This window comes from Diospyros lotus, chromosome 2 (genome assembly GCF_014633365.1).
Source record: "Diospyros lotus cultivar Yz01 chromosome 2, ASM1463336v1, whole genome shotgun sequence".
NCBI lineage: Eukaryota > Viridiplantae > Streptophyta > Magnoliopsida > Ericales > Ebenaceae > Diospyros > Diospyros lotus.
Window position 1 is genome coordinate 13,363,421 of NC_068339.1, and position 17,072 is coordinate 13,380,492.

At 37.0% G+C, this 17,072-nt stretch overlaps 1 protein-coding gene and 1 pseudogene across 1 annotated transcript; both read left to right on the forward strand.

Moving 5' to 3' along the window:
• Nucleotides 1–1,415: 1,415 nt before the first annotated feature.
• On the forward strand, nt 1,416–4,017 carry LOC127795773 (transmembrane 9 superfamily member 11-like). Its single transcript, XM_052327663.1, has one exon. It carries the CDS (start codon nt 1,801–1,803, stop codon nt 3,772–3,774), a length of 1,974 nt encoding a protein of 657 aa, XP_052183623.1. The 5' UTR covers nt 1,416–1,800; the 3' UTR covers nt 3,775–4,017.
• A 2,109-nt stretch (nt 4,018–6,126) lies between these two features.
• LOC127794868 (uncharacterized) lies at nt 6,127–16,837 on the forward strand (annotated as a pseudogene).
• Nucleotides 16,838–17,072: the final 235 nt, after the last annotated feature.

Here is a 17,072-nt window from a genome sequence, read left to right on the forward strand (position 1 = left end):
TTCTTCTTAAATAATAAAAAAGTTAACAAATTTTATGTTATTTCTTTTTACCTTTATATTTGATTTCATTATGTACCAATTCCGTCTTTATCCCACATCTCTCTCAAATATAGCGTAAATGGACAAATTTTTTTTTTAGTTCAATAAAAACAAAAGCTTACGACATTATCTTCGATGACTCTTAATATGAGTTTTATAATTCTTACTAAAGTTAAGAATAACTCTAATAAGTTTCAAATGCTACTCATAAAATATTTAGACAAAACATTACATGGGCATAAATTTAATTCGTGGGCTTTTAGAAGTCACATTTTTACCCATTATAACTCCTTCTTTGTGTGAGTATTTATTCTTTGACACAAATAGATATATAACTTAGTCTATTCTCTATTTATATTATATAAGGTAACACTTTATTTTAGTATTTAAACTTATATTCTCTAAATTATAAAAAAAATAAAAATAATTTTTTATTACATTAAAATTTTAAACAACTCACTGTTAAGTAATCGTTTAATGAGTTTTCATGGTTCAAAATGTTTTATTTTTTAATTACAAGTATATATATAAGATAAGGCAACACTAATTTTTATTTTTCTACTATCAATTAAGGTCACGACTTGAGTCTTAAATAATATCCAATGGTCAACTGTTTGAGACCTCACAGTCATGGTAGAGAGTCAAGGCTGGAAGCGCGCAGTTAGAACTTCGTGGGGAAGCCAATTTGCTACAAATGACAAAATTGTCCCCAAATCAGTATTCAATTGGCAAGCTAAATGAAGGAATTGAAGTACCATTTAGTTAAAAAAAGAATTCATATGATTTTTATTTATCATTGTAATATATGTGATGTAATAATTATAGTTATACCCAGTGGGAGAATGGAACCTGAAAATAAATTTGGGTTAAAAAAATCATTTATAAGTGTTTCTTTTGGCCATTTGATTTTAATAATTTTTTTTTTACATATGTAACATAAAATGAGACAAAATAAATTAAAAAATAATTAAGAACTACCATCAATATCAATAAAAAATTGTTTTATTTTATTTATTTGTTAAAAATAAATATTAAATATTATATTTAATTATCAAAAAAGGGTTGGTGAGTTGTCAAAGGTTAAGTTGACAAATAAGAGGGATTGATTGCAAAGATTGAATTGACGAAGAATGCGCCTAATTAGTAATTACCAAATGCAAACAAAAATATGAGGAAGAAAACCCCATTTTGATTTTGATGCTTTGCCTTTTCTCATATAAAACACAGTTTCTATTTTTTAATTAAAAACTAAAAAATGACAACAGAAAATTACTAAAACATCCTTGGGTTAATTGCATAATTGTCAGGGACATTATAGTCATTGTAGCCATTAAGAGTAACATACGAGAAAGGGCTCACCGACGATTAAGAACAGTATAAAAACCTTCCGTAGGAGAGTCTTCTCGTCGATTCATCTCACGCCTTCCCTCAATTTTCGCAGAAATCTCATTAATCAACATGGGTTTTCTATCCATCTCTATGAAGGTCAGTTAGATCCGTGCACCGTTCCTTTTTCTCCATACAATCCCTTGTACGTTTTCTCTGTAATTTTCTCTCTTTCTTGTTTGAATTGCTTGATATATGCATTTGATCTGATCTGGGCGCTGGAAACCCTCGAAATTTGGTCTCATTTTCGTTACATCTTCTCTGAATCTAAAAACCCACATTGAAACTGTACACATTTCTTGTAATTTCCCTCGTTCTCTGATCTGGGTCTGGGCCATCCAGATCTTACGCGAATTCACCAAAAGATCTGTGAAAATGGACTTATTTGACAAATTCAAGAGCTGGGTTTTGTATCTCTGTTTGGCATTTCAATTGGGTCATGGATTTTATCTGCCTGGTAGTTACCCTCACAAATACGGCATCGGCAATGTCTTATCTGTGAAAGTGAATTCACTCACGTCAATAGACACGGAGATGCCCTTTAGCTATTATAGTTTGCCATTCTGTAAGCCCCAGGAGGGTGTGAAGGATAGTGCTGAAAATCTGGGTGAGCTTCTCATGGGTGATAGGATTGAGAATTCGCCGTATCGGTTTAAGATGCACACCAATCAGACAGAGGTTTTTCTCTGCAAGGCTGGTCCTTTGTCGGCTGATGAGTTTAATCTCTTGAAGAAGAGGATTGATGAGATGTATCAGGTCAATTTGATTCTCGACAATCTGCCTGCGATTCGTTATACCAAGAAGGACGATTATTTTTTGCGGTGGACGGGGTACCCAGTTGGAATTAAGGTTCAAGATGTGTATTATATGTTTAACCATTTGAGGTTTCTGGTTCTGGTTCATAAGTATGAGGAGACCAACGTGGCCGGTGTGATGGGTACCGGGGATGCTGCGGAGGTCATCCCGACAATTGGGAAATCTGGATCTGAGGTGCCAGGTTTCATGGTGGTTGGGTTTGAGGTAATCCCTTGCAGTGTACAGCACAATGTCGAATCGTTGAAGAGCCTGAAAATGTATGATAAGTACCCGTCTGCAATTAAGTGTGATCCTAGCACTGTGGCTATGGCTGTTAAGGAAGGTGAGACAGTGGCCTTCACTTATGAAGTTGCGTTTGTGGAGAGTGATATTAAGTGGCCATCGAGATGGGATGCTTATTTGAAAATGGAAGGAGCAAAAGTACACTGGTTCTCTATTCTCAATTCTCTTATGGTGATTACTTTCTTGGCTGGAATTGTCCTGGTGATCTTCTTGAGGACAGTTAGGCGGGATCTGACCCGTTATGAGGAGCTAGACAAGGAGGCTCAAGCCCAGATGAATGAGGAGTTATCAGGGTGGAAACTGGTTGTAGGTGATGTATTCCGTGCTCCAACCAATCCTGCACTTCTGTGTGTAATGGTTGGAGATGGTGTTCAGATTCTCGGGATGGCTGTTGTGACTATATTGTTTGCCACACTTGGATTCATGTCTCCAGCTTCTCGTGGGGCACTGCTCACAGGTATGCTATTCTTCTACATGATTCTCGGCATCGCAGCTGGGTATGTTTCTGTTCGACTTTGGAGGACTATTGGATGTGGTGACCAAACAGGATGGGTTTCAGTGTCTTGGAAGGCTGCCTGTTTCTTCCCTGGTATTGCATTTCTGATTCTAATGACTTTGAATTTCCTTTTGTGGGGTAGTCACAGCACAGGAGCAATTCCATTCTCACTGTTTGTCATTCTGATTTTGCTCTGGTTCTGCATCTCGGTTCCCCTTACCTTGGCCGGAGGGTACCTTGGGGCAAAGGCACCTCATATTGAATACCCCGTTCGAACCAATCAGATCCCACGGGAAATCCCGGCCCAAAAGTATCCGTCTTGGCTTTTGGTTCTTGGAGCGGGTACCCTTCCATTTGGTACGCTGTTCATCGAGCTCTTCTTTATCATGTCGAGTATTTGGATGGGCCGCGTCTACTATGTCTTCGGTTTTCTCTTCATTGTGTTGGGTCTTCTTGTGGTCGTGTGCGCTGAGGTGTCTCTCGTTCTAACCTATATGCATCTTTGTGTGGAGGACTGGAAATGGTGGTGGAAGTCCTTCTTCGCTTCTGGTTCAGTTGCCATATACATCTTTTTATACTCCGTCAACTATCTCATATTTGATCTGAAGAGTTTGAGTGGACCGGTCTCAGCCACTCTATACTTGGGGTATTCACTTTTCATGGTTCTAGCAGTTATGCTGGCCACAGGCACTGTTGGCTTCATTTCCTCATTTTGGTTCGTGCATTACTTGTTCTCCTCGGTGAAATTGGATTAGAATCTGCTTCCCTTTCAATGAAATATGCAGTTAATGGAGGGTCAGCGGGCAAAGTTTTCATAGATGGAGCTTATTTTTTCTGTGTTTTTTTACCTGTCTTGAGTTTGTTATTTGTAGGGAAACTCTCGTTTAAACGAATAACAAGAATAATATAGCTCAGTTTTGCCTAATTTTTGTGGTGGTGGTTGTAATACTTGCTTGTAACCATCGTTGCCTCTTACCATGAACAATCTTTTAGGCTGCTGGGTCTCTCTCATCTTCAACATCATGAATGGTGGAAGGTACTGTTCCTGAATGAATTTTATTTTGGAAATTCAAAGTACCATAAAATTAGCTAAGCTTGGTTGGGTTCTTGTTTTCAGATTTCATTTTTTTTTTTGGGGGGGGGTTATTCGTTATCGTTCATTCTTTACTATTTTGAAAACTTCCGTATAAAAATGAAACCGCCATTTTTGTTGGTTTCCCAAATTTTGTTTTGTTTTAGTTTCTTTCCTTCTCTCTTTTTACAGATATTCTTCATCTTCCTGTCTCCTCGGCGACTGGGAGTGGGAATAAGATGAACTTTTATTTTATATTATGAAATATAATCCATCCAAAATTGATTTTAAGTATATTAACCAAAATAATGGAAACTAGTTAAAATAACCCATATTATGAGGGTCTAATAAAAAGAATTTAAGACATTTCAATAACTTCACTTATTATGAACATCAACTTAATTATATATAATAATGGTGATTTTATAAATACACTAAAATAATGTTACTGTTATAAAAAAAATCTTTAACTTAGTTAAAAATCGAAATAGTGTTAGTTAAAATCAAATCAAATTAAAAATTGGAAATCATTTTCTTTATAATCTGACAAATTTAGTTGGAAATTAAAAGGGATTACTTGAAATTATTCACTTTGGTTCTAATTTTCATTTTATTAACCCAATAATACTCACCTTTACTTGGAAGTGTGATTCATGCAAGTGTATTCTATCAAAACATTATATATATATATATATATATATTAAACTAAATATTTAACAAAATCCTGTATTTAGCAGAATATTTAGTTCCTATTAATCATTAATAAGATGATGTATACTTTAATTTTAGGGTATAAAAAATAGAAATCCATTTTTTTACTATATTTTCAAATTTATATTTAATTTTTAATTTTATTCAATAAAGACATTTAACTGATAGTCACATAAAATCACAAATAAAGAAAGGGAGAGAAAGAGATGCACATAAGCACACGCTTGAGCTTGATGACGATGATCAGTCTCCTCCTATGATGCTAAACAATTATATAATTGTGTTTAATAATTTTAAATATAACTTATTAGTGTTAGCAGTATTCATAAATGATTTTGATGGAAAAAAAAAAAATCTCAGAGATGAAATGTAAAGACAATTCACAACTAAAACTAAAAAATTAAAAGCTTTGACTATTGAAAAAAATTTAAAAACATGTTAAAACTTAAGAATTCAATTTTTTTAAATAATCTATCCTCCATTTAATTACGGCTAAAGTGGGAGCAACTAAGAAGTACGAAAATGGCCTTGTTTCTCGTTTTGAAAATGGCAAAACTTGCCTAAAATAATTTTCAAATTGTTTTTGTAAATTGTGAAACATTTTGGAGCCATTTTCACAATTTAGGTATATAGCTAAAAATGTGTTTCTATTCACTCGAATATTACTAACACTAATAAGTTAGCAGAGAGGGCGAGAGGCAATGACAATCGAAGCCTGACAAGATGGAGGATGCAACAGCACTCAACGATGAGAGTGATGCGAGATGGGTCGACGACAAGAGATGAGACAGTGATTAGAGCGACGAGAAAAGTGAGGCGACGCGTCGACGACGAAAGAAACAGTGATGACAACATAGATGGAGAATGTAGCGGTGCTCAGCAATTGATAACAAACAATAAGACATGTCAACAATGAAGCAAGTTAACAACGAGAGCAATAAACACTTAGATTTTTCTTTAACTATTTCAAATTTTCAAACTTTACTGCATTTGCAATTTTGCAATTCAGGATTTACAACATATAATATTCTTTATATCATATAAATTATAAATTAATTTTATATATACTTTTATTTATTTTATTCTAACACTTATAATTTTAACTATTTATTACATATACTTTTATATTTTTAAAATTTATAATTTATTCCGCATTTTCATTTTCTTAACTTAAAAAAAAAAAACTATTTTCGCGTTTTCGTTTCAAAACGTTTTTCATTTTTCCGTACAACCTCAAAAGCAAAATGGTACATCATTAGGATGGGCGGTCGGCAGCCGGTGCGCCCCCGCGCCACCTAGCGGATGGAACTGGCGACCATCTTAAAGTCCAAACCCTAACCCTAGACTTATTCCTTGGCCACCGAAATCTCCGGTGAATTCTTCCTATCTACGCCCCAAGCACTTCATTGGAGCCCTGCCACAGCCGGTATCATCTTCATTTTCTTTCATTTCGGTTCGGCCGTCCTCTTCGGGGCCGCGGCGACCCCTGAGGTCCCTCTCTACGTCTTTCTTTCGACTGTTAAATATTTGTCATTAATGCGATATTATCGCTCATAGCTTGTTGGCTATGTATATGAATGTAGATACGCAGTGCTTGGGGCTGGTTTATCTGTGGCTTGTCATTTGTTGCTGGTACTCTCTGCCCCTCTTTCTGCATTTTCTTGAAATTTCTTTTGGCCACTTCATCCCATTGTAGCGAGATTCGCATGGTGTTTCAAGCAATAGATTAATTTTGTAATTTTTCAAGGATGATCAGAAAACGGGGGGTCTGGTCATGAATCTTTTGTTGCATCACAACAAGAACAACAACTATCACAAATTATTTGCCGCACAACAAATGCTAAAACATCCACGACTTCGGGAACGACACAAATTCTCATTAAAATGCAGAAACTTGTAGTAGGCCCCTAAAATATTTTTGAAATGTGCTACTCATAGTTTTAATTATTTTTATGGTCCTAAAATATGTTGTAAGCAACGATATTAACTAGCAATCTTTTATAAATATTATTCACCTTAGTATTTGATAGTGAATGTGTTTTGATGCTTAATATTATTATTTTTAATTTTTTAGTGAATTTTATATTAATATTGCATATAGTTTTATATCACCTAGCATTTTTCCTATCCTATAATATTTGGGATATTTATTTCTTGTCTCTTTTCCTTTTTTCTCTTCCTATGCTGGCAACTATGGTTGTTTACAGTTGACCTACTGGTCTAGGAGATTATAATAATGTACATTTAGCATAGTAAAGTTGTGCAGACACTGTTTTTCATAGATGGGTATTGATTAAGAACCATATCTCGGTTATTCAAAAAAAAAAAAACGTTTCCTATGAAAAACATTTTTTTTTTTTGGATGTGGGACTAGATATATTATGCTTGGATATTTTCCGCACTAATGGTTAAATATATATTTATGTATTCACTAAACCGGTGTTATTAGTTCTTCTGTCCACCCAAGAAAATGCTTTCCTTTTTAACAATGAAACTAATCTTACTGAGTTATGAGTGAGTCTTATGATTTTTTATGACTTAATATTGAATGTGATATGATTTCTGATTTTTTTTGCTGAGGTGGTGATAATCTTTTCCCAGTGCATCTTTTATTTTAGTTTCTTAAATTTCACATTCAGTGACATGATTATGCTCCTGACATATCAATCCTCATGTCGAAGCATGTTGAGCAGTTAAATACATTCTTTATCCACATACCAGCAAGGGATGTGCATTACCTCACTCATTTTATGATATGCAACTCTAGTTGTGGCTAATTCCTTGCAGCACAGTCCTAAGGAGTTGCATGTGTGCATTGACGTATATGATGAAGTTGACATTGGTGGAGGTGCATCCAGAGTGTCGGGAGGACTACTACACCCGTATTCTCCAAAAGGTTAAAATCTCCTTTTTGATACACAGATTACCTGAGTAGATTTTTACATGTTTTCTTCTTGTTGTACTTTTTTTTTTTATGTTCTTGAGAGATGCCCATATTCCAGTTTGGATTGTTAACATTGATTAATTTGATTCTAGCAGTTAAGCTTCTCTGACGGGGTGCAGAGTGTTGGAGAGAGAGTTTGAAGCTTTTAAGCATAGCAGAAGCAGCAGTTGGGTGCAGCAAATTGAAATCAGAAAGTAACTACTATACTCAGAGTTCTGATAGATTCATAGTCAGGAGAAGGTCTTCTCTTTCTTCTAGACTGTTTATTGTTTATCTCACTTTCTTTATGAGTGGTGTTGCCAATTGTTAGTGATTTTTTCTGTTCCCTTTCTTTTTCTATTTTTGGTTTTTCTCATCTGGGTGTTCTACAATTCCAGATAGAAAATCTGTTGCAGCATGGCACAATTAGTGGATGCTGTCTTCCAATATCTTCAAATGCGTCCACTCTTTTAGTTTAGGTATTTATTAGTAGTGAGCAGCATGACTTTTTGTGAGCTGCATGGTCTGGATGACTGGATATTGAGTTGTTTACTTTTAGTTTCTTACCCGAAGTCAGCATTACATAGTTGTGCTCTCTCGTGTTGTATTTCCTCATTTATGTATTGATGACGTAGATAATCAGTAGAGTCTCAGAGAATTGCATTTGATACAAGCATGTTACAGCCCTCGGGTAGAACTTACCCTCAAAAGTTAGCTGTCAAGGGGAGGGTGCTTAAGAGGTTATAAATCCCACACTAAGAGCTTAAATTTTCGGTGTGGGACAAGTCCCATACCTTGCAGTACACCATAACATACCACCACGCTCTGCAATCTCGGTGCCCACGACAGCAGGTTATGGACTAGTCTTGGACGAACATTGCAATGCAAGCGTCATTTCTGTTGTCGGACTAATTGGGAGATATGGGGTCGACTCTGATACTAATTGTCACACCTTTAGGGTTGAACTAGGTTGTGAAAGGGAATTTGGAAATTAAGAGAGAAATTTGGGAAAGAAATTAGATGAGAGGGAGAGATATAGCAAAGGAGATAATGAAGAAGATAACCGAGAGAAAGAAATATTAGGAGAGAAATAGAATATTCAATTCATTCTCATCATCATAGCCCTTCCTACAGTTAAGGCTTAATATATATAGCCTTACATTAGCTACCAAACAAGGCACTCTAACCGCCTAAGATACAAGACAAAAAAGGGAAAAGACAAAAAACAAAATATCTTAACAGAATAGAGGGGCACAATTACATAGTTACCCTTGGCATGTGACAACGCGCATATTATGAGAATCACTTTGAATATCAAACATTTAAGATGCAACTTATTCATTGCAAAGGTATTTTTGAGACCTTCAATCAGCTTGAAGAATCTTGATGTACTAAATGATGTAAGTTCCTCTAAAGTTTAAACTGCCCATGAAATGGACTATGGTTTACAACAACATATCCAGCCTTTATCCCACTAGGTAGGGTCGGCTACATGAATTATAGACTTCCATGTATTTCTGTCTTTTGTCATATCTTCATTTAAGTCCATATACTTCATATCAAATTTCAATGTTTCTTTCAAAGTCTTCTTTGGTCTGCCTCTACTTTTTTTTTTTGACTAATTGTTCCATTTCATCAACTCTCTTCACAGGAGCGTCTCTTGGTCTCCTTCTCACATGACCAAACCGTCTTAGTCTAGTCTCTCTCATCTTCTCCTCGATTGGCACTACTCCTATCTTATTACGAATAACCTCATTTCTAATTTTATCTTTTCTTGTATGGCCGCACATCCATCTTAGCATTCTCATCTTTGCTACACTCATTTTTTGTTCATGCTGGTATTTGACTGCCCAATATTCTGAGCCATACAATAGGTTTGGTCTTATAGCTATCCTATAGAATTTTCCTTTCAGTTATAATGGGATTTTACTATCACATAATACTCCCGATGCATTTCTTCATTTTAGCCAACCTGCCTTAATTCTATGCGTGACATCCTCGTGAATTTCTCCATCTTTTTGAATCACTAATCCCAAATATCGAAAATGGTCTTTTCTTTGTAAGATTTGGTCTTCCAATTTTATTATAACATCCTCCACTCTTGCATTCTTACTAAATTTATATTCCATATATTCTGTTTTCCTTCTACTTAATTTAAATCCCTTAGATTCTAAATTGTTTCTCCACAATTCAAGTTTAGTGTTCACTCCCTCTTATGTTTCATCCACCAACACTATGTCATCTGCAAATAGCATACATCATGGCACCTCTGTCTGAATGTGTTTAGTTAGTTCATCCATTACTAAAATAAATAAGTATGGACTTAGTGCAGAACCTTGATGCAGTCCCATTGTAATTTGAAATGGTTCAGTATCCCCTTCGCATGTTCTGACTTTTGTTTCTGCACTGTGATACATGTCCTTAAGGGCTTGTATATAGGCTATTCGGACTCATTTCTTCTCTAAAACCCTCCATAATACTTCTCTAGGAACCCTATCATAGGTCTTTTCTAGATCTATAAACACCATATGCAGATCCCGATACCTTTCCATTAGGCGCCTCAGTAGGTATATAGCTTCCATTGTTGACCTATCAGGCATGAAACCAAACTGATTTTTCGAGACATTTGTTTCTTTTCTAAGCTTTTGCTCTATTACTCTCTCCCAGAGTTTCATGGTATGACTCATTAACTTAATTCTTCTGTAATTTTCACAGTTTTGAACATCTCCTTTGTTCTTGTATATAGGAACCAAAGTATTCTTCCTCCGCTCATCTGGCATCTTTTTTGATTTAAGGATCGCGTTAAATAATTTCGTTAGCCAGGATATGCCCTCTTCTCCCATGCATTTCCATGCTTCTATTGGTATATTATCTAGTCCCACCACTTTATGATTTTTCATCTTTTTTAATGCTTGTCTTATTTCATTTGAATTTATGCATCAATAAAATGTATAGCTCACGTTCCCTTCGGAGTTCCTAAAATGTCCCAACCTAACTCTTGCGTCCCCACCATCATTGAATAATTTTGTGAAATACTCATTCCATCTCTCCCTCATTCACTAATACATTTTGATTTTCATCTTTTATGCATTTCACTTGGTTTAGATTCCTTGTTTTTCTTTCTCTTGCTTTAGCTAATTTATATATATCCCTTTCTCCATCTTTTGTATCAAGTCATTTATATAGATTCTCATATGCTTTTGACCTTGCTTCACTAACAGCTCTTTTTGCTGCATTTTTTGCTTCTTTATAATTTTTAGGTTTTCTTCATTGTTGCACTGATATACAGCCTTATAGCAAGTTTTTTTATTTCTAATTTTCAATTGTACCTCTTCATTCCTCTACCAAGACTCCTTAAGGTTTGGGGTTCTATCATTTGTCTCTCTAAGGACTACCTTTGCCGTGCTTCTCAAGGCAGTAGCCATTTCCCTCCACATTTGATTTGCCTGTCCTTTTCCATTTCATTCTCTTCAACTCTTTAGTTTTTCTTTGAAGATTAGTTGTTTCTCCCCTTTGAAATCCCACCACTTAATTCTTGGATTTTGTTTTATGTGATTTTTTCTCTTCCAATTTCTTACTTGGACGTCAAATACCAAAAGTCTATGTTGAGTAGTCAAACACTTTCCCGGTATCACCTTACAATTCCTACAACATAACCGATCCTCTTGTCTCATAAGGAAGTAATCTATTTGGGTGTTTGATGTGACATTTTTATACGTGATTAATTGTTTGTCTCGTTTTTTAAACCTAGTATTGGTTAAGATGAGCTCATATGCCATAGCAAAATCTAGAATAGACTTACCTTTATTATTAATTTCCCCGAATCCATACCCTCCATGTACCTCTTTATAGTCGTTTCCGTCTCTACCCACGTGACCATTTAAGTCACTTCTTATAATCACTTTCTCTTCTTTTGGTATCATTTGTATGAGTCCCTCTAGATCCTCCTCCTAGAATTTTGTTTTTATCTCCTCATCTAACCCTGCTTGTGGTGCATATGTTCTAAAGATATTCATAGTCATTATTTCTATACCAACCTTTACCATAATAATCCTATCCCCTATTCTCTTTACATCCACTACCTCATCTACTAAGCTTTTATCCATAATAATCCCTACTTCATTTTTTGCTCGATCATTTCCTGTGTACCATATTTTATATCCAGTTTCTGATAAAGTTTTTACTTTTTTCCCTATCCATCTCGTCTCTTGAAGGCACATAATATTAATATTTATCCTAATCATCACATCTACTACTTCCATAGCTTTGCCTGTTAATGTTCCCATGTTCCATGACCCAATTCTTAATCTATGATTTTGGTTTTGGCCTTGATTTTGAATTTGTTTTTGATTTTGTTTTTTATTTTGGTTTTGATTTTGATTTTGGACTAACTTTTTTACCCACATCTGTCCAAGCAAATGCGGGAACCCTTGCTCACTTGTCACTACATCCGGGCGCCGATGTAGCGGCCCTAGTTCACTTGACATTACACGCAAGCAGTGTAGCGCGTCGCTATGAAGGGTTAGGCCCCAACGATTTTTCATAGTTTGTCTAGAGTTCATGTTTTGGATCCGACTAGGTTTTACGTTAGCTGTCGGCTACCTAACACAACTCTCCTCCTTTATCCGGGTTTGGGACCGGCAGTGGATAACATCCCCAGGCGGAGTTGAAATGGACTATGGTTTATTTAAAATAATTCATAGTAACATTATGACATCTTTTTTACTATTAGAATGCTCAGAAATGCCTTGCCAGTTGTAGAATAGAGTCCATTGATAAAGATGCTGCCCAAGATCTTGTGCCAAATTTGTGTGCGCCTTTGAACTCTGCCTTCTACATGCCTGAAGCCGTAAATGTTTATCCTCAACGATATCTCATGGTCAGTAGGAACAGCTTTGTAATTTCATTTTAGAAAGTTCTATTTTATGTTTTTTAGACTATGGTTAGTTTATTTAGGCACTTTTTTTTAGCTTGTGAAGATCTGGCGAAAGACCTGTCAACCCCTGGTTCTGGAAGAAAAGAGTTAAATTTGCACAAGAAGTCTATTAATAACCTTCTTGAATTTACAGGTACAACAATATCCTCTTGGCTCAGTTTCTTTTAGTTGCAACAATTGTTTCAAAGTTATTTTGTCAGAACATAGACAAAAGTAGTTTACTTTTTTTATTTTTATAAGGCAAAGTAGTTTCACTGGCATAATTGTCTTAATTGAGCTTTTCCTAGAAATTGCTATATTGATGTGCTGCTACCAGGAACCAGCATAATGGGGCTGTACTTTGTAATATAGTAGTCTGCTTAACTGAAGTATTCTGGCACAATGGCCAACTATTTTGCCTAACGGAAAACAATAAACTTTGTATTGACTAGAGAGAGTATCGAGGTTGTACTCCTATAATCCAAATTGTAGATAATCATGTATCTGGTTCATTTTTAGCATTGTAATTTGTGCTTACCAAAGTTTGCATTATCTGCGTGGAGCATGCTAGGGAACCCTTGTTACTCTTCAAGGTTGGCTCTTAAGTATGTTTTTGTATGGGTCAGTTGTGGAACTAATATTAAAGATATTGAACAACATGGAGATGGTGGAGTTAAGAATCTGAAACATTTATTTGTTATGAACACTTTTGCAGGAAAAAAAATGATTCAGTCAGCACCTCTCAGATGTGCCATTCTGTCACACCCTTAGGGTTGAACTAGGGTGTGAAAAGGAATTTGGAAATTAAGAGAGAAATTTGGGGAAGAAATCAGATGAGAGGGAGAGATACAGTAGAGGAAATAACGAAGAAGATAACCGAGAGAGAAATATTAGGAGAGCAACAGAATATTCAATTCATTCTCATCATCATAGCCCTTCCTATAGCTAAGGCTTAATATATATAGCCTCACATTAGCTACCGGACATGGCACTCTAACCGCCTAAGCTACAAGACAAAAAGGGAAAAGACAAAAAAGAAAATATCCTAACAGAATAGAGGGACACAATTACATAGCTACCCTTGACATGTGACAAATTTCCCCCCTTTGAAATGTTTTTTTTTCCGAAGAAACTTATTATCGTTTATCCATTGTTCCCTTATCCAGTTTCAGCTAGCTCTCCTCCTCCGTTGTCTTCCTCTAACCCTTCCATATGCAGCAACTGGCTTCTGCATTGGTGGCCCGGATTGAATTTGTCCCCACATTTTAAGCATAATCCGAGCCTTCGCCTGGACTCCATAATAGGAGATTTGGATGCCTGAGGATGCTCTTTTCCTTGAGTCTGATCTGGGGCCGCCGTCTAAGCATTTCTCCCACTTTCTGACTACTCTGGGGACACTTTTCTGTTACAGTCTTGTGCTTCTTAACAAACACCTCCAATGATAACTCATGCAAACGGGCCATCTCTATCGCTTGTCTTACCGAAGTAGGTTGTAGCATTTTGGCCATTGGCCTTAGCTTATCACTCAGTCCATTGTCCACTAAAGAAGCTAGACACGAAATAATGTTCATCTAGAGTTGGGTGTGCTTGTCGTATTATAGACCTAAGAGCAGGTCTGGATCCATAAATTTATGTAGAGGGAGGCTGAATTTTTTTTTTAAAATGTAAAATTATACATCACAGATTTTGAAATGGGCTGTAATTTTTTTTGGACTAATTTATTATTAATATAAAAAATTAATTTTAATTGTGAGCTGCCCTGGGCTGAAGCCCACGGTAGCTCACATGTAGATTCGCCACTGCCTAAGAGCCTCAAATTTGACCTGATATTCTTCTATTGTTCCTTTTTGTTTCAGTTTGTTAAATTCTTCCACCACATCAGTTAGGTTTTGCTCCCCAAAACAAGCGCAAAATTCCTCTTCGAATTCAAGCCACCACCATTTCGTTCTTTGCTTGCTCCACCCTTGAAACCATTAATTTGCCATATCATTCAAATGGACAGCTACCATGTTTACCTTGTTCCCTTCGACTATTCGGTAGTGGTAAAAAAAACACTCGCAACGTTTGACCCACCATGGGGGTTTGTCCCCTTCAAACTTCGGGATTTCAAGTCTTGGTGTAGGGGGATTATTCTGGTTTGTTAGGGATCCCCAAAGAGACCCTTCAGCAACATACTCTATTTGTTCTTCCACATTTGGCCGACCCCTCAGTTCGGGAAAGATGGGTGTTGTCGTGGCTTGGGGAGGGAAATCCACTAGCAGACTTGCGTTGGGTTGTCGGGAGAAGATGGCGAGGGAAGCGCTCAGGTGTTGGCTCAAACCCGAAAGCTCTTCCCGAGTGTTCCTCTCCATCAGTGACACATCTACTCGGATGTGGTTGACTTCCTCCTAGGTGTGTTGAACCCCAGCTTCAACCATCTCCAGCCTCTTGTCTACTTGCTCATGGTTTTTTCAGAGGCCCGCTTCCAAGGCGTCCAACCTCGACACTAGTTGTGTCATCCTTGTGCCTTCGGCCTTCCTCGTTGACACCAACTAATTACCGAATGTGTTTGACACTGGATGCGACCCCTTCCTTGCCCACCGCGCCAACTCCAACGAAACTCTCTCACTTGTCTTCCACTCCAACCTCAACCCTGGGCCATCTGCTTCACCTCCGACTGACTCACGATCACTGTAGAACGTCCATTACAGTCACGAACGCCTGTAGGTTCGTGTCACCCTTCGACGCCTGGAGGTCCGTTATAGTTGCGAATGACCGCCTTTCGTGTCGCCCCTGGCGTGTTCGCCGATAGACCCACCTCCATCTAGCTTCCAAGGACACCGATTCTGATACCACTGTTATAGCCTTCGGGTAGAACTTACCTTCAAAAGTTAGCTGTCAGGGTGGGGGTGCCCAAGAGGTTATAAGCCCCACACCAAGAGTCTAAACTTTCGATGTGGGACAAGTCTCATACCTTGTAGTGGGCTATAACACATTCTTTATTGGAAATGTTTTAATTTAATGCTACAAACTGTACTACGTCATATGTGCATCATATAGTAGTTGAGTTGCCAAGCCAATACTAAAAGTGATGGATTGCAATTCAGTCAGAGTTTTCTTTGCAAATCTTTGCATGTCATAAGCATTAATCATGCTACATCATCAACTTCAAATTTGACTGGCTAATCCAGGTAGATGGTTATTTCTTCAAGCTAACATAACCATACTCAAAACTCTAGGGAACTCTGGTTATTTGCAAGCAGCTCGTTTGGATACCGCCTTTTGGGTTAATTTTTTCCTTTTTTTAATTGTTTTCAGGGGAGTATAGCGCAGTCATTGTTTGTCTAGGTGCTAGAGCAGCTTTTCTTCCAGAATTCTCTGGGAAGCTTCCTCTAAGGACATGCAGAGGTGTTGTTGCTCGCCTAGAGCTGCCTGATGATTCAAGGTAGAAGCTATCTCATGATCTTTGTATACTTCCTATTATAAAAATCATTTTGTGGGAGGCACTAAAATTCCAACCAAAAATGAAAAGATTATACATTTCCAAGCATTGTAAAACAAGGATACCTCGACATCTGTGGCATCATGCTGGAGCATTAATTCAAATCATACTCATATATACTTTTTTTTAATTTTGTATATATTTGTATGGATTGCATTCCTTCCGTTTAAATATCCTGAATGTTGAATTTCAGTGGAAGCTATCCGGACCATAGCCCATCAATCTTGTCAGATGCATGGATTGCTGTGCAGGGGCCTCGCAATCTATATTTAGGATCAACATGGGACTGGAATTCAAGAAATTATTTGCCCGAAGTCCCTTCAGAGGAAGCTTCAAAAGCCCTGGAAGAGCTTCTACACAAGGCATCCGTCATATACCCAGCCATAAAGAATTGGAACTTCACTGGAGCAAGCGCAGGTCTCAGGGCAATGCCACCACTCACTCCCCATGGATCACTGCCGCTTTTGGGTTGTCTTGATGATGATTTTATAGGCGGGAATCTTCCTTCTTGTAAATACTGGTTATTGGGAGGGCTCGGTTCAAGGGGTCTGTTGTATCATGGTTGGCTAGGAAAACTGATGGCACAAGCTGTGCTTTCCTGTAACGAAGATTTGTTACCTTCTGAACTGACATCTTGGAAGATAAAGAAAGCGTGATATTGTAATTACAAGCAATTTGACGTAAGTTATAAGCTATGCCATTTGGCTTATTCTCAATAGCGAAATTGTCGAGACTTTTATGTTTTTTCCCTGAGAAAACGAGGACCAGTGTAATTTTGATGTAGTTAATTTTGTAACTGAATCTGGTTCAAAACTCCATTGTTGACAGAGAAGGTACTCAGTATGCTTCTGAAGCTACCCCTCGAATAAACAAAAGAAAACTAGACAACGGAATCCTTGAGAATGATTTGTCGGCTCAAGTGATATCTTCTCTCTCACAAAACATATAGTT